The 19,837-nt window shown below is 53.4% G+C and overlaps 1 protein-coding gene across 1 annotated transcript in view; it reads right to left on the bottom strand.

Moving 5' to 3' along the window:
• DPP6 (dipeptidyl-peptidase 6) overlaps positions 1-19,837 on the bottom strand; it is a 386,529-nt gene that overhangs the window by 152,432 nt on the left and 214,260 nt on the right. The window contains exon 6 of the mRNA XM_014532252.1: positions 18,440-18,492. Within this exon, the coding sequence (XP_014387738.1) occupies positions 18,440-18,492 (53 nt within the window). The remainder of the gene's footprint in view (positions 1-18,439; positions 18,493-19,837) is intronic.

Below are 19,837 nucleotides of genomic sequence, written 5' to 3'. Positions count from 1 at the left end.
CGCTCTCCAGGAACCGTCTCATCGGGACCAGGGTCCCTCAGGCGTGTGAGGTGGACTCAGGTCCTCATGCTGAGCCCAAATAGCAAATATTCCCCTAGAGAGAACCTGCGGAGGAGTCTATGAACCGATTTTTAAAAATATTCAGAACCGTCAAAATTAAAAACTGAAATGCATGGCTGTGCAGCAATAAATGCCCCTTGTTCACAGCTTCATCTCTGGATTTTCTGACAGAAGTTACTTTTTTCCTAAGCCTAACGCCAGGCCGTTCGGCCTTTCTGAACCAAGCGTCTTCAGGGCCAGATTCCATGTTTCGGTTTGTGTTGAACCAAAAGGGAGGGAGAGAGAGAAGGGAAGGTTGAGAGAGATTGAGAAAGACAGAGCGAGACTGAGACGGAGAGATTGAGTGAGAGACAAAGATTGAGAGAAAGACAGAGAGAGACTGAGAAAGATGGAAAGAAGAGAAACATTTTTTCCTTTCAAACATCACCTACATTTTTTCACTCTTAATTTATTATATGCAAAACACCACACCAACAAAAGGCCATACGAATAAAAATCATCACGAAGACTACAAACACCTGTGCGTTAATAAGCGTAAATATTTCAGGGTAAGCGCAGCGGCGCCATCTGCAATGGGCAGGAGAGACGGCGAGTCTCTCCTTGGTGACGCTGCTCTCGGGAGGCTCTCTGCGCTCTGCAGAGCAGGCGGCCCCGCCAGGAGCACCCTGCCTGGTGGCCGCGGTATTTCTTAAGCAGAAGTCAGAGTTATGAATGTGCTCATTCACCTCCAGAGAGACAGTGGCTGGATGGTCTTTGGGAAGGGAAGACGCTGAATTTAAAGGACTTGTCTGAACCAAAGACACAGGTGTGACGGGAAGGGAGGGGAAGTGGGTAAGGGCATGTTGAGTGAGGGCTTGGGTCAGTAGAAAATTCTAAAAGTAAGTGCTTAACAGTCTACCAGGACATGGAATACATTTCAGAGTCAAAAGCACTGGTAGGAGGGACAGTCTGCCCCGCCCTGCAGTTTCAGGCCGGGCCCCTGGGTCTGCAGGAAGCAGTGAGGGGGACAGTGACAGAGCCGGCTGGGTGCCCAGCTGTTAGCAGAGTGACGGGGGTCTGAACGTGGCAGGTTCCCAGTGAATGTTTGCAAACCTACCATTTGTGTGATTTTAGGGTTTCAATATATATATATAAGTAATATGCAAATGAGGCCAGGACTCCATAATGGTCATGACCAGCTCAGGAAGAGGGGCCGGGCGCAGCCCTGAGCCTGTGAGAACAACACAGAGAGGCGCCTGCTCCGAGCCTCCGCTGCCAGACTTCGACTTAGCAGTCAGTAGGACACCCCCTGAGGGCTCCCGGACTGTGAGAGGGGGCAGGCTGGGCTGAGGGACCCCCATCCCCCAGTGCATGAATTTCGTGCACCGGGCCTCTAGTCTTTTCATAAACAAGTGTGACTTCCTCACTGATTTTGTATGGGGAAAGGTTTTCTAAGGATGACTCAAGATTCAGAAGCAATAACATAAAAGAGTGACACATTTGAGGACATACCATAAACAGTTTTGAAAAATTGTTCACAAAATGTCACAAAAGACAACTGAGAAAGTGGGAGAAAATATTGATAACACACTCCAGACACATGGCTGAGCTCTATCAGACAAAGAACTCTAAAATTAAGGTTGCAAAAGACACAAGATGATAGCAATGTGAGAAAAAGACATGAGCAGACAAGTGTCTAAAAAGATATTAACATGGCCCTCGAACATACGGAAAGTACTGAACAAGCAAGATTAGAGAAACGAAAGTGAAACTACACTGAGTTATCTCACCGATGAAACTTGCCGAGAACAACAAGGAAGCGAGGAAAGTGTGGTGCGTTGTGTTGAGGAGGCTGTGGGGCCAGGCATGCGCACCTGTGCTGGCGGGTGCACACCTTCCAGGGGAAATTGGAAAACCTGGTAAAATCCACCCTGAACTTTAGACCTGGTTCACTTCCTGGCAGATCCACCTCTAACGACACAAAAATACCCACACGGAAACTGTATGCACTGCAGCTTGGCAGTTGCAAAATCCGAGGAGCAACGCGTGGTTGAGTAAGTGGCACCCCAGTGGCATATGACAGCCGTCACGAAGAGGGAAGGTCTCCGTCAACTCACAGGAGGAGCTATGCGGAGCCAGCAGGGACCCCACCGGGTGAGATCCAGCATCTAGAAGGGACGTGGGGAAATAGGCCTGGGCCTCCTCATGTGTGGGGAACAGAATGCAGGAGCCGGAAGACAGACACCAGCGACTGGCTGCATGTAGGGGTGATGGAAAATGGGGCTGGGAGCGAGGTCACGGGGCTGAGGAAGAGTCCGTTTCTCTGGGTGTATTTGTTGGCACAACTCCTGGCCTTACGCTATGATAGGGTTTCGCATACCATACACCCCCCCGCACCCCAAATAAGACAAGTGATGAAAAACAACTGGGATGTGGGGAAACTGACCACAGGACAGACCGCGGTTCAAAGGAAGCTCCGTCCTGCACAGAGGGGCGGGAGAAGGGAACCACTGGCAGGGGCTTCTGGAGGCCGCTGGACAGGAGCTGCGCCATGCAGACAGGAGCTGGGGTCTGGGAGTGAGTCTCCCCGGGGTGCGGGAGCAACTCTGAAGGTACCCCAGGTGCGCACTAGAACGGGCTAATGTGCAAATGCGGAAATATGCTGCAGAGATGAGGCCAGGCTGCCCCTGCTGGCGGATAGTGATGAGGAAGGGGAGACGAGAGTGAACCCAAGGGAGTCTTATCTGCTGACCTACCGCCCAGCTTTCATAGTGTTTCCTTGGGGGGCACGCGCTTCCCTCAGAGAGGAAGCCCTGGGCGCCACCTGGGGGTGGGGGGTGGGGGTGGGCGGCACTGCTCTCAGCCCAAGACCTGGTTCATTGTCATTCAATGGACTGAAATCCTCAGGTGTGTGTTCATGCATTTATGAGAGAGAGAGGGAGAGAGAGAGAGAGAGAGAGAGAGAGAGAGAGAGAGAGAGAGAAAATGCATTCACTTATTTTGGTGTTAGTTCATGCTCTCGCCCCATGTTTCTGTCTTTCTCTTTATTTACTCATTTGTTTTAAAGAATCCACGTCAGGCTCCATATGAATCATGTCAGGGTAGAGATGGACTGGTAAAAAATGATTAAGGACAAACACAATGATCTGGACTTAACTCTATCCCAAAGCAATCACACAGTCCATTCTGACTTTGCGTATCTGAGCAAGAAGCAAGCAGCATATATCATGCCGACTTTTGCAGAGTACATTAGTGAATGGAAATTTACTCGTTCCTCTTCCTGAGCTGGGCAAGGGGTTGAAAGCTTCCCGACAAAAGCCGCCTTTGGAAAGAGAAAAGCCAAGAACTGCTTTCCTGGCTCCTAACCTTCCTCATGGTGGGTAATAGAAACATATAAAAGACCCTCACAGTTGTAGCAGAGTGTCTGACACATTGTAGATGCTCATACAGATTAACTGGATAATGAATACAGTGAGTGGACCCTCAGTTCGCGAATGTGCTTCATTCTGGAAGGCTGTTCGAAACCTGAATCCTGCTTTCCTTTAGAAATAATGTAAATTGAATTAATGCCTTGCAGACCTCCAAGTGACCTCCTGTTTGAATGTTTCTCATATACAACACATGTCTAATGTACAGTTTAATCTATAAATAAACACCTTAAAAACAAAGAGGACATGAAATGTAAATGAGGATTTAACAAAAAGGAAATGAAATGTACAGTAAAAAAAGAAAATTTAATAATAATGAGCAGCAACAAAAGCAAAAAACAGGAAAATATTCGCAGCACAATTTCCTGAGATGTTAGCAACGTGAGGTTTAGCAGTAAACTGACACACACTCACGCATTCTCTCCTTTGTTGCCTGAGAGACGCGTGACTGATCACACAGGGGTCAGCATGGAAGGGTGTGGGTGAGAAGCATATTGTTTGAGATGGAGACGTTTGAGAGCCAACGTTCCACTATAGAAGGATAGATGGATGGATGGATATATGGGATACAGTTTAGTCACCAATGGATGGTTGGTTAGGGTCAGTACAACCTTAAACTCATATAACATTGAAAGATTTGTATTATTATTTTAATATATATCTTAAATTGCACAGTTATAATCTTTTAAAAAATGTTTTTACTGATTTCAGAGAGAGGAAGCAGGAGGGAGAGAAGGATAGAAACGTCAATGATGAGAGAGAATCATTGATCAGCTGTCTCCTGTGCACCCCTTACAGGGGATCAAGCCCCAACCTGAGCATATGCCATGACTGGGAATCAAACCGTGACCTCCTGGTTCATGGGTCGAGGCTCAACCACGGAGCCAGGCCGGCTGGGCCACAGTTACTTTCCTGAGGGTAGGGTCCTCGCTGGCACGAGCCCTTCGCCTGGCCAACATTGGGGCTGGTTAGTCGGCGCTGTCTGTGTCTGTGGGTTCAGAAGCTCTGCCTGTGAAGGACTTGGGTACAGAAGTCCTGCCGCGGGGACTGCGGGGCTGACTCGTCCTGAGACATGTGTGATGGATCCCACACCCAACTCACAGAGGCATTTCCACATACATGGTCCCACACATACGTCCTCAATAGAGTCACAGGGAGGTTTTTTAAATAATAGGGGACACGTCGTGTCTTCCACCAGTGCACCCCGTGTCTACACCAGCCCACTGCCCAGGGAGCTCCTGCTGGAGGGGCTCTGGGAGGGCTGTGGGGGGGGGGCGGGGGGAGGAGTGGTGCAAGTTCCCAAGGAACGTTAGCAAACCTACCATTTGTGTGATTTTATGGTTTCAGAGTATTTTCATAAACAAGGGGGTTTCCTCATGGATTTTGTATGGGGAAAGGTTTTGTAAGGATAACTCACAATTCTGAAGCAATAATATAAGAGAGTGACACATTTGAGGACATAAACATTTTTTGAAAAATTACAGGACAAAACACACAATGTTGAGCTGAAGGACACAGTGTTGGGGACGATGAAAAGTTCTGACATTGAATGGGGTGGGGCTGCCCACCTCTGGGAACACACTAGACACTGAGGTGTACAGTCTCAATGGGTGAATCCCAGGGCGTGGGAATTCTACCTCAATGAAGCTGGGACAGAGGAGGAGAAGGCCCCCCACGGTGCCCCCACGCCTGCTCGCGCTCTCGGTAGCTTCTGCCCTGTCCCTCCAGGCCCTGGTGTGTAAGGGCAGATGTCTGGTCGACATGATAAACACCTGTATGTAGCAAGCTCTCAGGGGAAAGCACACAGAGCCGTTCAGAGGATGAGAGGGGTGGCCTTGGACCCAGACACAGGCTGGGGTCCCAGTGATCTCCCTCCCAAGCTGTGTGGTCTTGGGGACTCACTAAACCTTTCTGAGCTTCCGCTTCCTTCTCTGGAATTTGGGGTCAGTCTGCTTGGGTTATTGCGAAGTTTTGTTTTGTTCTTAAATGTGTGTGTGTGTGTGTGCATGTATTTCAGAGAGGAAGCGGGAGGGAGAGAGATAGAAACATCAATGGTGAGAGACAATCATTGATTGGCTGCTTCCTGCACACCCCCTACTGGGGACCGAGTCCACAACCCAGGCATGTGCCCTGATCGGGAATTGAACCATTACTTCCTGGTTTATAGATCGACGCTCAACCCCTGAGCCACACTGGCCGGGAATATCACGAGTGTTAAATGAGATGAATGTAACAGCCCAGCCAGCCCCTGGGCCCTGGCGTGAGTCCAGAAGGGTCACTGCTCTGATGTCACTGCTGCTGCTGATGCCGGGGCCAGGGAGGGAGAAGAGCCAGGGATCCAATTCTTTTGTTCATGTTTTCTCCAAAGTTAGATGGTCTGTTGTCTGAAGCACCTGTGATTCAGAAACCTGGCGATCTGCAGTGGGATGGCCGAGGGAGTCAGTCCCCGGGGCTGTGCCCGAGGGCCCCCGAGCTGGCGCCTGGAGGCTGGTCACCTGCACTTTGATGAGTGCATCTGTTTACTTCCTGTAGGTTTCACCTGACACCCCGCACATTCATCAGCCTGAAGAGAGAGGGTGCCAGCAGGTGGAGGAGGAGCGTGAACAGGCGAACAGGCGTGGGGTCCGGCCCTCTGTCGCACCCGCCCCTCGGCCGCGTGTCTCATCCCGTTCCACTCCATGGAGGCGTGTCCACGCCCTGTTCTCTTCAGTACTTGCGAATGAGACGCCTATTGTGTGTGGATTTCTCTCAAGAGCTTAAATAGCTCGGTCAAGTCTAAGAATAAGTTGAGCTTCTTAACTAATGTCTCCTCAAGTTTGCAACGTTCGGCAATGAACTGAACCACAGGCAGCCGGCGGCCTGTTAACATTTCAGTGGAAGAAGCACTGAATGAAAGGACGGTGCTCGACCCGCGGGGCCTCTCCGTTCAATGACCGGTTTCACTGCAAACGCTCACGGGTCCCCAGGCCCCACTTGCTGTCACTCGCCAGCGTCGGCACAGACGGGCAGTCACGCTTCCGGTCCGTTCCGGCTATGCGTGCTTAAACCACTTGATTTTCTGTCTCTTAGAGGCAGCCATCACCAATTTGCTCTTTTCTATTCAGGCATCTCTTCCAAGGAGGGTTGGGAAAGCAGCCAGCGAGGATATTCGAGGGGAAACGGTGGACAGTTTGGTGATAGGCAGTGGGAAATCAGACCATTTAAACACGGGCCCCACGGACCTGACCCATGAACTCTGAGTAGCTCTCACATGTGAGCTCGTGGGAAGCGGAGGGAGGAGGACTGCCCTCCGCACGTGAACACGGCCGTCCTCACTGACTGTGACCTTCCAGCAGGCCCACGCCTGAACTTCAGGACAGAGGGTGGTTTAGTTAACAATGCATATTTAATAGGCCCCCTGTCCTCAAAGCATACACGGCAGAGAGAAGGCCCAGCCACGCCTTGGCCGGCACACATGAACGCTGCATTATTTCTGGTCCCAAATGCTTTTTGAAAACCTGGCGTTCCTCATCTCAATGGAACTCATTTCCTCGGAACCGGGCAGCTTCCTGGCGGCGCCCCTGAGTAGGAAGTGCGAGGGCCTCTGTGCCGGGGCTGAGGCACAGGCGGGACACTCACCTGTGGGGTCCAGGGAGTCCGGCCCCAGGTGGAGGCTGCATAGTGTGTTTCAGCCACAGGCCCAGCCAGGTCTCAGCTGACCACCAGGCGGGTCAGGCCTGGCCTCCACGCTGCCCAGCGGATGCCCAGGAGGCGAGATGACCCGGCCTGTTGCCCCATGCGAATTGCAGATTTATGCGCACGATTATAAAGCACTGAACCTGGGGCAATATGGTACATCAGCATGAGTACGGGGCGAATAAGGAGAAAGTGTAAGCTGTTTGGGACCAAGTGACCTTCACCGCGTCAGGTGGTGCAGACACACAGCTGTGTCAGGGGATGGGCCCCTCTCTGTTCTCCACGCCGTTCTGAGTGCAGAGCAGAGCAGGGAAGGCGAGAACTCCCTCCCCGAGCGTTCTCCCCACGCAGTGAGCGCGGTGGCTGCGGGAAGTGGGGCGTCACAGCCTCCATCCGAGATGCCTCCGCTCGCCACAGACACCCCTTCCTCCCCCCTTCGTGCAGCCCCCGGCCCCGTGTTATCTCCGTCCTACTCTCTGTACCCCTCTTTCTCTCACCTTTTCTATCTACACGTTAGATGCTGACACGCATGTTGTCAAATGTTTGGGGACGTCGTTGGGGTCATGGTGGGTGGACGATGAAAGCTGCCTCCGGTGGTTCTGAGGGAGGTCAGAGCGTGTAGATAAGGCGCTGCCAGCACTTCGTCTGCAGGACAGGGTGTGAATGAGTCCGTGTGGTGAGCCAGGGGTTGGTGTGTCCCCAGCCGTTTGGGACGGGCAGTGGGAGTGTCCGTGACAGCCCGGGTGCGGGCTCAGGGTGGAGACTCGGGGATATGGTGAGCGTGGCCTTGCGTCAGGGGCTGGGAACCGGCATCCACATGTTGTGTTGAAGGAAGTGACTCCGCTGCCCCTGGCTCTAGTCCCCACAGCTGGACCTGGGTCGCCAGGCATGACCTTCCGCAGCAGACAGAACCCTTGCTGGGCGTGGCTTCTCCTGCCTCTGGGCCCTCGGCCGGCAGCGGGTCACTCGGGCTCGGGCTGGTCGGTGTTGGCCCGTGACCGAGCTCAGAACCGGAAGGCGGGAGCCCCAGCCCAGCACCTGTGTCCTGTGTCCAGTGCACTGAACCCCGGGCCTGCTCACTGTGTTGTCCACCTTTAGTGGCTGAGGAACACACCAGTGTTGGCCAGACATGCAGCCGGCAGGGCATACTCAGCACGCCGCCGCTCCCGGAGGGCCAGTGGTGCACCTCTCCTTTGGGGAGCTGGTGTCCAGCTCTGATATAAAGGGGGGCGTCGGGAAGCCAACCGCGCCCTCCCCGCAGAAGGGGCCCGAGGCCTGGCCAGGAGCCAGGTCAGAATGTGGGCTTCCTGCTCAGACCGCCTGTCCAGTGGGGAAGGCTCCAGGCCCTCCCACTGGCCGTGAAGCAGCAGACAGACCCCACGCAGGACCAAGTCCCTGGACACACACATTTTTGGATGCAGTCCTTTCCAGGAGGTGAGATTCTCAAAAAGAAACACCCCTCGCCCCTGAACGCCTGAAATCTGCCCCAGAAGTAGGACCAATCCCAGGGCCAGAGCCCTCTTAACAGCCCAGGCTTCTGCCCAGGCCCCGCGCCCCCTCCCCCGCCTCCCGCCCCCACACCCACTCAGCTGACTCCCGCTTCCTCAACAGGTCAGCCACTTGAGCAGTGCTGCAAAGGGAAGAGTTTGGGGGACGAGAGATGCAGTCAGGTCAGGTGAGTGTCCACCTGGGGCAGGGAGAGGAGGCCCTGGGATCGGCCCCTGCCTGGGCCACACCACCAGCCTCGGGGTGGATGGACAGGATGGGCGTCGGGGGTAAAAGCCCGAGCCCCATGAGGCTTTTACGAAAGGGGGACTACACAGCACAGCACTTTGGAGAACAGTCTTGCAGTTGATCAAGTTAAACACCCATTTTCTGTATGACCAGCAATTCCACCTCTAGGCATTTTACCCGGGAAAATGAACACATCTGTGTGAACTTCGTGTGCAAACACTCCCAGCACTTTCCTCCCAGTAGCCCCAGTTGGAAGCAACTCCAAGCCACATGCCGATGCTAATGGAATCAGGGTGCGGCCGTGCTAGTGGAATCGGGGTGTGGCTGGGCTAATGGAATCAGGGTGCGGCCGTGCTAGTGGAATCGGGGTGTGGCTGGGCTAATGGAATCAGGGTGCGGCCGTGCTAGTGGAATCGGGGTGTGGCTGGGCTAATGGAATCAGGGTGCGGCCGTGCTAGTGGAATCGGGGTGTGGCTGGGCTAATGGAATCAGGGTGCGGCCGTGCTAGTGGAATCAGGGTGCGGCTGTGCTAGTGGAATCAGGGTCAGCAGTGCGGCGGACCCCCTCAGCGATGAGAGTGAGCACAGACAGCTGCACACGAGAGTGAACTTGGGAAGCAGTTATGCTAAGAAGCCGGCCTCACAAGACTGCAGAAGTGTGGCTCCATTCAGAAGATTCTAGAAAACGCAAAACTGTAGGTGGACAGTCACTGGCTGCAGGGACAGCCGCAGGAGGAGGGGGGCACAGTGGGATGCTGCGGGGAGGGCAGTGGTTTCTATCCTGGCTGTGGAGGTGCTTCTGGGCTGGAATGACCTGGCATCGCACACATGCCATCGTGGGGGCTGGTCTCCCCACCAGCCTCCCGCTCTCCTGCCTAAATCCTGAGCTGCTCTCCCGGTCAAGGCTACGCTTGATGTTCCATCGAAGCAGCGTCACCAAGGCGGATCAGGCCGAGGCTTCCTGTCCAGCCCTCTGCAGGACAGCATGGACAGGGAGAGAAAGATGAGGTAAAAACACCACGGGCAAGACGGGAAGGTTCACACAGCCTTGCCACCTGTACCCCTGGCACGCGCTGGATCTCGCTTCCGTGTCGCAGGAGCAGAGGCACAGCCCACGCTGCAAACGTTGGGCCGGCACAGCTACCCCGGGCGTTGGCCAACGCACCGGGCATTTCTCCCCAGGAAAAGGCCTGTGAACAGGCAAGAGCAGACCTCAGGGGTGCAGGCAGGTCCTCCTCGGGGGACTGACCCTCAGGCCCGAGGAAAGGGCTCAGCGAACATGCCACTAATTTTGTGTGACTTATCAGTGGCCTGTGACTTGTAAGACCAGGCAGCACAGAGCCCGCAAATGCACAAATCAAGCGGCGACTCCACTGCCAAGCCCACTAGGTGGCGCCCAAGTCTAACGCCAGTCTGGGCGACCCAGCTCCAGGACAAGCCCAGCCCCACTGCCTGCCCTTCAGGGGGATCCGGTGACAAAGGAGCAGGCTCTGCAGGGCCCCTGGCACGGACTCCCACACGATGGAGCTGCTGAATGTCCTTAAATGACCCCCGGATCACAGCTGCCCGAACTCTCTGGGCCTGTGTCAGGGGAAACGCTCCTCGCTCGTGTGCAGGCAGGACGCTGATTTCCAGCCGCACCTGCAACCCTGGCCTCAGTGACCACAAGCGAAGGCGGGTGGGGCCAGTCGACCCCTGAGGCAAACGAAAATATTCAGAGTGGGCTACACCCTCCAGACCCCACCCACTCTCTGGTGGTTGATCCGCGTTGGGGTCCAGGCGAGCATCTCCTTACAGTCAACATCACTCACTACTTAGTGCACTTCCTCCATCTATCAGCCCACACCTGTGGGGAATCTCCCGGCCGCAGACAATTCAAGGGGATCAGCTGGGAGCCTGACGAAATGATGCATTTTTCATCTTCCACCTCATTTTCAGACGGGCTTGTGTGTGTGAAGATCCTTTAGGTGCGCAGGAGTCCTCGAGGGAGGAATGGTGGCAGCAGCTCCTGCATGAGGTCGATGGCGCTCCTCCTGCTGATGGGCGAGCCCTACTGTGTGGGACCTTCCCAAGAAGCTGAGCAAGACCGAGGTGCAGCCCCTCCCGCAGGTTTGTGCAGTCAAGCCGCCCTGCGCAAGGCCGCAGGTTCCGGTCACAGTTCAGCCAAACCCCTGGCTCTGACCCCTGAATGAGGGGGAGGAACTCATCACACAGCAAAAGTAAACTGTCTGAGCATTCCGTTCAGAGAGATGGTGCGTGGCCTACGCGGTCACCAGCAATTTGGTGCAAGAATAAACGAGAGTGACATGAGGCGTGTGCGTCCCTAGGAGCCAGGAGGGCGGAGTGCTGTAGAGGGGCGTTGACATCCCGAGGTGAAGGCTCAGAAGGTAGGTACCAGATGCAGGAGCAGGGAGTTGCTGCTGTGCATGTGGGAGGCGGAGAAGATGGAGCGAGTGAAGGGTGACGATGCCCAGGGGCAGGTGCTGTTGGATGGACACATGGCTGGTGTGGCTCAGGGAAGCAGGGCCTGCGTGGACGGGAGCCACCTGCTCTCCCTCCCCCCTCGCTGTAGACGACACCCACAGCCCAGGCACAGCTCGGGCCTTGGTTTAAACTCAGAGCTCAGGAAGCCATTAGATCCATCAGCGTTGACACTGAGGTTGAAATTTATTTTCTGTTGAAATGCACGGAGAGTGTGGCGGGAGGTGAAGAATTCGATTTGGCCGTGAGTGGAGCCTGGGTGCTTCCCGAACACCAGAGCAGGCCCTCCACGCACAGCTCACCGCCCCCAGTGTCCCTGTAGCCACCCACAGACCCGGAGGCGGGCTTGTTATTCCACCAGCACGGTAACGTCTCCGAGACGACACAGGCACGAGGTCGACTGGGTCTCTATTCCCAGATCTGTTTGCTGCTGAAGTCCATGTTCTCTAGCTAAGAGGGACGGGGGAGAGAGGGAGGGGATGGCAGAGAAGGGAGGAGGGGGGAGGGGGAAACAGCTAAGACAGGCCCCACTGGCTGACCCAGGAGCTGTCCAGGGTGCTGAGAACCGTGCCCTCCCATAACAGCAGGCTCTCCCACCCCCACCCTGTCCCCCCATGCCCTAGAGGAGTCACGTGAAGAGCCATATAAGAACATCTCTTTCTTCTACATAGTGGCTTCCCACTGGCACTTTCCCAGGGTTTACGAAAAATCGTGCCCATGCGGCCTCTGGCAGGCTGCCTGCTCTGTGGGGTCTGTGCGGAAAGTGGGCGCAGCGTCCCTGGGGATTCTGCACAAGAGGAGGCTGGGAAGGAGCGCTGAGCCAGAGGCCTGCCAGGGCCTGCGAATTCCTATCGCTGCCCCCGGAACGCGCTCCTTGGACTCGCTCACACAGCACAGGCACAGGCTCAGCTCACACGGGCACAGGCGCCCAAGATTTAATTAAAGGGACATGGATACGAACACTTGAAATCTGTCTTCATTTTCCAAGAGAACGCCAGCTACCCAGGATCACAATTCGTGTGGTTTCCCCACTGACCGAGCGCCCGTGCCCCCACGCCCCCATTACTCCCACTGCCTCCTAACTGAATCCGCGCATGAGCCCCTTTCCTTCCGCCTTCTCCATCCGAGCATGAACTCACCGCAGCTGCCATCCACCTCCCCGTGTGCAGCACCCTCTTACTGCAAAGGCCCATTGCACTGGGGGGCGCAGGCTCACGCACCTGTCTCAGCCCTCAGAGGCCAGGCCGACACCCCTTAATTCCAGGGAGGCGCTGGCTCATTGTGGAGGCCAAGCCTGTCTCCTGCTTTACTCCACCTGGAAGTCTCCTCTCTCACCATCTATTCAAACACAAACAAAAAACGCCAAGGCTCCGCGCAAGCCAGACTTCCTTCATCAGCTCCTTCTCAGCCTCCCTGGGCCCACAGCCCCGTTCTTCTGTGCTCAGTGCTTAAAACACACATTTGGGCACAGAATCATACCTAAGTTGGTGTTATTTCTTTTTGTTTGGTTGTTAATCCTCACTCGAGGATATATTTTTCTATTGCTTTTTAGAGCGAGTGGAAGAGAGGCAGGGAGGAAGGGAGGGAGAGAGAGAGAGAGAGAGAGAGAGAGAGAGAGAGAAACTGATGTGAGAGAGACACATCAATTGGTTGCCTCCAGCACGTGTCTGGGCTGACACTCTAACCAATGAGCTGCACTAGCCAGGGCCGTGTCTTCTTTTCAACAAGATTTTGAACTTCTGAGGAATAGCAGCCATTGCTTTTGCTACAAAGTCCGGTATTTCAATAATCATTCATTGATTTATATTGTCTTTTCTGCTTCCATTGGAGGCAAAACAAGAAAGCCTGACAATTAATTGCAGCAGGTGGGATTGAGATGAGATGAAAATATTGACTACGAGAACTGGGGATAGATAGTTGAGGCTACAGACGTCTCTTTAAGAGAAATGACAGATCACAAGTAATTACCTGAGTGTCAGGGAACGACGTAGCTTTGAAAAGTGACTAAAGGGGACTTCATGACATAGTCTATCATTCCTTTCCGGGTAACAGGAGGGTTTGAGCTGCCTGGGAAATGAGTGCGATGGTCTTTACTTCTGAGGCCACACCTGTGCCTCGGACACACACTCCAGCACTAAGGACAGCGTTAGCATCTGCTCACTAGGAGCACGACTCTGCTATGCCTTTTGCATACAGCGTTCCACTTAATTTTTTAATGTGCCTATAGCAGCAGTTCTCAACCTGTGGGTCACAGCGTTAGCATCTGCTCACTAGGAGCACGACTCTGCTGTGCCTTTTGCATACAGCGTTCCACTTAATTTTTATAATGTGCCTATAGCAGCAGTTCTCAACCTGTGGGTTGTGACCCTTTGGCAGTTAAACGACCCTTTCACGGGGGTCGCCTAAGACCATCCTGCATATCAGATATTTACATTACAATTCATAACAGTAGCAACATTACAGTTATGAAGTAGCAACGAAAATAATTTTATGGTTGGGTCACAACATGAGGAACTGTATTTAAAGGGCCAGAAGGTTGAGAACCACTGGCCTATAGGGCGGGCATTATTATCATCTTTGGAAAATGTGGAAATTAAGATTTGTAGACGTACAGCATCTCTCACTGTCATCCCATAGTCGGTGTCAGACTGGTGCTCGAACTCAGGGCTTAGGTCCTCACTCCTGCCGCGTGCCGTGAGGCCAGGGTCAGGTGCCGAGGGCACACTGCCAGCCCACTGACATCCCAGCCTTTAAGTTAGAGAGGAATTCTGGGCAGAAGGAGCCTACGTCTCAGATTATTATTTTCACAGACACAGACTGTAACTTCATAAGCCAACCAGAACTCCAAAGAGATACACTTTTTACAGTTTTGGTTGGTGCCTGCAAGATGCCGGTGAGTACAGTTAGGGCGACAATGTCCCAGCACGGCCTCCAACCCCACCCGTCTCTCCTCTGATATTACTGTTTGCCAAACCCCACAATGCCGCCCAGAGTTTCCTGAAAGTTGATTCTGTTGTGGAAGGAGTTGATGTCCTCCCGTCATGTGCTTTTCAGAATGATGCCAACAGACATGAGACCACACGTTCAAACCTTCATTTCCTTTTAGAAAAGGACTCAAACCAAAGAGGAAACTAATTCAGGGCAAAGCCATGCCAGGAAAATGTGAAGAAGCAAACAATGTCTATGAATATATGTGACAGACGCTCCATGGAGAACGCGCAGTTGGCTATGACCTTCACTGTGGGTTGAGCTGGCTGTGACCTTCAACCTTCACTGTGGGTGGAGCCAGCTGTGACCTTCACTGTGGACAGAGCTGGCTGTGACCTTTGACCTTCACTGTGGACAGAGCTGGCTGTGACCTTCCCTGTGGATGGAACTGGCTGTGACCTTCACTGTGGATGGAACTGGCTGTGACCTTCCCTGTGGGCGGAGCTGGCTGTGACCTTCGACCTTCACTGTGGACAGAGCTGGCTGTGGACAGAGCTGGCTGTGGAACTGGCTGTGACCTTCACTGTGGATGGAACTGGCTGTGACCTTCCCTGTGGGCGGAGCTGGCTGTGACCTTCGACCTTCACTGTGGACGGAGCTGGCTGTGACCTTTGACCTTCCCTGTGGACGGAGCTGGCTGTGACCTTAGACCTTCCTTGTGGACGGAGCTGGCTGTGACCTTCACTGTGGACGGAGCTGGCTGTGACCTTCACTGTGGACGGAGCTGGCTGTGACCTTCCTGCACTGTGGACGGTTGCTTTGTTTTGTTGAAATTCTGATATAGAAACTTTGTGGACCACTTTATGTTAAACATAGCTAGACATAGCTTTAATTCTGGTTTGATAAGCAAATTTGTGTAAAAGATATGTCTTACAAGAATACAATTTTTGACAACTTCGTATGTGAAAGTCGGACAAACCTACCCCCAGGTACTAGGTCGTTGAATAGATGAAAATTCGCTTCCTGGGAATGCGCCCGGCTCTGAGACAGAGGGCAGACCTGGAGGAGGAAGGTCACACACGGGCAGAGAGCGCCTCCTCTGGTTCATGAAAGGCTCAGCACATACCGGGTGGGCAAAGATAGGCTTACAGTTGTCAGTATGTGAAACACAGAGTTTATCCCATAAACAGAGTCACTCATTAATTATTGCGTTATTTTCCATACGAGCACCTGTAAGCCAGGTTTGCCCCGCCCTGTGTGGGGCATGCTCCCCCATTCCCTCTGCCCCTGCAAAGAGGAAGGAGCCAGAATCCCGGGGGCACTGGGCATTCAGTCCGACCCTTCTCTGTGGCTGGTTGGGAAGCCTGAAGCTAAGAAAAAAAGATCAAGCTGTAAATGACAAATAATCTCATCCTGTAGATGGAACAGCTTCTGGCTGGAAGCCGAGAATTTCGGGAAAGAGGAGGGAGTCCGTGAAAAGGCATAGACCTGTGTCTGCAGAGGGGCCGGAAGCTGCTGGGGTTTGGCCTGCCAGTCATGTAATGTAACTATTTTAATAGACTCATTTGTACTTTAAAGGGACAGCAGTGCTTTCCAGAGCCCCAAGCCCACCTCTGTGTCCTGGTCCTGCCACCTGGCTGAGCACTTGCCCTCTGACAAGTTGAGGGGTCAGTAAGCTCCTAACATTGCAAAATCCTGAGGCCTAAAGGCTCCCCCTGTTCAGAAACCCACTGTCTTGTTAATAGAAAGAAGATGTTGCTAATATTTGGTTAATTACATGATTCATTTTCCAAAAGTGATCTTAACACAGAGCGGGAGCGTCGGGGTGGAAGGAGGCGATGTTGGGGGCTGTGTCAGTTTTCACAGAAATGGGAGGGTTCTCAGACCCCCTCACCCCCAGACGCTGCTCCCGGTCAATGTAACAAGTAATTGCTACTTCATTCCCTGTCTGAGTCCTCAGAGAAAAAAACAAGTTAGCACAACTAAAAGCTGACCTTTATGGCTATAATGTAACCGAGGGCGTTGCTTTGAGAGCTGGGGTTGGGAGTCAGCCAGGCAGGGCGTGACTCTGCTGAGCGCTAGGAGAGGTGGGGCAGTCACTTGGCTGTCCACGAAGGCGCATGAACGTCAACTGATAGTGATAATTATTACTGTGATTGTTTTAGAAATACCCAAAGCTCATCATCTGTTGGCATCCTCTATGGGGGACTGTCATCCTGAGATTGAAACCAAGTCACCATATTGTCCTCAGGTATGCCCCTGGTTTGGTACATTCTTCCTCCTCCTCCTCCTTCTATATTTACTGTATTGATTTTAGAGAGCGAAGAAGAAGGAGAAGGAAGAAGAGGAGGAGGAGGAGGAGAAGAAGAGAGACCTCTTTTCCACCCATCCATGCATTCATTGGTTGATTCTTGTATGTTCCCTGGCTGGGGATTGAACCCCCAACATTGGTGTATTGGGGGCCACACTCTAAACCAGTGGTTCTCAACCTTCCTAATGCCACGACCCTTTAATACAGTTCCTCATGTTGTGGTGACCCCCAATTTCATTGTTACAAATTGAACATAATTAAGGCATAGTGATTAATCACAAAAACAATATGTAATTATATATGTGTTTTCCGATGGTCTTAGGCGACCCCTGTGAAAGGGTCGTTCAACCCCCAAAGGGGTCTCGACCCAAGGTTGGCGACCCACAGGTTGAGAACCGCTGCTCTAAACACTGCGGGACCGGCCAGGACAAGGTTTGGTAAACACTTGAGCTAGGTTCTCAGAATCTGTTTCTCCTAAATCCTGACGGGGTGGTAAAACATCAGCACCACGGGTTAAGCGTAAAATGCTTGTAGAGTTTTGAGCTTTACAGATTTATCTAAGGGGCCCGGAAGAGCCATCAGCTCCCATAAATTCTCTCACTCCCAGCAGGGCAGATAAATCTCTGCTTAATTACACTGCCTGCCGCGACCTTTGCGGATGTGTGTCTGCTTGAAAAATAACAGTGTGGCTCCTCCTCCAGGGAGACTGTGGTGTGTGCTTTAGGAGAAAGACGCTCGCGGACACTTTATTTGCACCATCGCCGGTCATCTTCAGTTCCTCGGGCTTGATTTCTCTCCAACAGAAACCAGGATCACATTTCGCTGCGTATCTACCTGTATCTCTCATGTGTCCACATGGCGTGATTTCTCCCTGTGTTTCCCAAGGCCTTGCCCATGCTCCGCCCAAGCCAGGCAGCGTGCGGGCGCAGACAGGAGGCTGTGCCGTGTACCCTGTGGCGAGTGCTCCCGTGAGCACCGCAGCCGTCTGTTCAAACATCTGCGGGGAAATGGGAGGTCCTCGGGAACATTCACGGGAACCTGTGCCCGCGGCCAGCAGCCTGTCCGGTGCTGGCCCGTTTCCCAAGCACCTCACCTTCCCAACCGCTCAGAAGCGGGGAGGGGGCGAGGGAGGAAGGTGGGCAGGAACGAGAGGGTGGGATGAGTTGCGGGAGGATGGGCATGGGTGGAGGAGGAGGAAGGGGGAGAAGGAGGAGGGAAGAGCAGAATGGAGATGAACACAATAAAAGCCACCTGCCCGCTTTCCCAGGCCTGCGACTGTTCCCCTGCATCCCACTCACAGGTGCTCCCAGCGCCTGGACGGGTCTTCCTGCCCCTGGGCTCGGAGGTGAGCTCCTATGAGGATTCTTGTGCTGATGGGCCCCCTGTCTGCCCACCCGGAAACCTTTCAAAACCACGCTGCTCTCATGCTTTCCTTCCTGCACACACGTTGGGTCCCCAATCATGCATTTTTAAAAACAAATATGTTTTTATTGATTTAGAGAGAGAGAAATGGAGAGGGAGAGAGAAATACGGATGTGAGAGAGAACATTCATCAGCTGCCGCCAGGCCCCCCTCCCCCTCCTGCAGCTGGTGACTAAGCAACAAAGCACAGGGAGCCAGAGCAGGGCTGGCGGAGCTGGTCTGGGAGGGAGGCTGCCCAGGGGCAGGTGCTGGACTCGGGTGACCCTGACCCTGTGTGGGTCCCTGGTCCTAAAGGTCCTGCAGCATCAGCACCCCTGAGGTCAAAAGTCAAGACACCCGTTTTCTGCCCTCAATTCCTAAGAACTAAGCGCCTAGCCAGCACGCCGCAGCTTCTCAGTACAAGGAAATGAAAACAGTCTTACCCATGAGGAATTTTGCTCAGGACATAGTATCCAGTGTAGGAGTGTTGGTGTATCTGAAATGGACAAGAAACAGAACAAAACAAAACAAGCAGTGAGACAAGGCTGAGACCAGGGTGGCTTTCAGATCTCTGTGGACGCAGCGACCCATGGCCCTCCCAAGGGGGCTGTCGGGGCCGTTGGGAGCAGCACCTCTGTTAGTGGGTGCTTCCTGTTTCCATCCCTTGCACACGGCTCACGGGCGGCGGAGGCTGGACGCAGCGACCCATGGCCCTCCCAAGGGGGCTGTTGGGGCCGTCGGGAGCAGCACCTCTGTTAGTGGGTGCTTCCTGTTTAGTCTGTTTCCATCCCTTGCACACGGCTCACGGGCAGCGGAGGCTCGGTCATCTCCACGGCCACCGGGTTTGTGATGGAATTGGAGGCGAGGGTTTCCCGCTGCAGGAAATGCGGCCAGAGACACTCACCCCCATACTTGGGGAGAATTCTGCAAATTACGGCAAACTCCACAGCGTCCCTCATTGCAGGGGGAGGGGGCGTAGCTTTCAAAGCAAAGGTAACAAAACCACCAAAACAGTGTTTCCCAGGCCTGCACCCCCGACCTGGGCTGCCCTCTTAACCGCCCAGGCCTGCACCTCACCTCCCTCTCCCTGCGCTACTTCTGAGGTGGCACCTGGGGGGCGTGTTCGGGGACCGGCATCCACAGCCGCCTTTCTAAGGACAGTAGGTGAGGGACCGCAGGCGGGAGAAGAGAGGTCTCCTGGGAAGCATGTGTCATAGGGGACGCAATTGGGGACCAGGAACATGGGATCGCAAGGAATTTAAGTCCAGCCCAAGCGAGAGCTGATCTGAGGTCTGCCTCTGTCACACACTGGGCGTTGCCTGGACCAAGGGTGACCTCTTGGTGCTCACATTGTAAGTCCAAGGTGATGGCTGTGGACTGAAAAATTCAGGAAGCCAACAGATGTCGTAAGTATGCAAAGTAAGGGACCATGCTATCCTTCTTTTTTTAAAAAATATATGTGTTTACTTGATTTTTAGAGAGAGAGGAAGGGAGAGGGAGAGAGAGAGAAACATTGATGGGACAATGCTTCAACTACTGAGCCACACCGTCCAGGATGATATATGTTCTTGTTCTTGGTTGAAGGCCTATTTCTTTAATTCACCCAGAATCAACATATTCTCTGATTGTGCCATCATTCCCGAGCAAAGAGGAGATTCCACCCTTTGCGTCACTCTTTCAGGACACTAACTGAATATCTTCTGAGTGGAACCAGTGAGAAAAAGGGAGACATATCTACACTAATAAAAGAGAAACATGGTAATTAGCGTACGACCGCTACCCTTCCCATTGGCTAATCAGCATATCCTTATGCAAATTAACTGTCAGCCAAGATGGCGGCC

Source organism: Myotis brandtii, unplaced genomic scaffold, assembly GCF_000412655.1.
Source record: "Myotis brandtii unplaced genomic scaffold, ASM41265v1 scaffold868, whole genome shotgun sequence".
Lineage (NCBI taxonomy): Eukaryota > Metazoa > Chordata > Mammalia > Chiroptera > Vespertilionidae > Myotis > Myotis brandtii.
The sequence above is the reverse complement of the archived record's forward strand: the minus strand, read 5'-3'. Positions and strand labels throughout refer to the sequence as shown.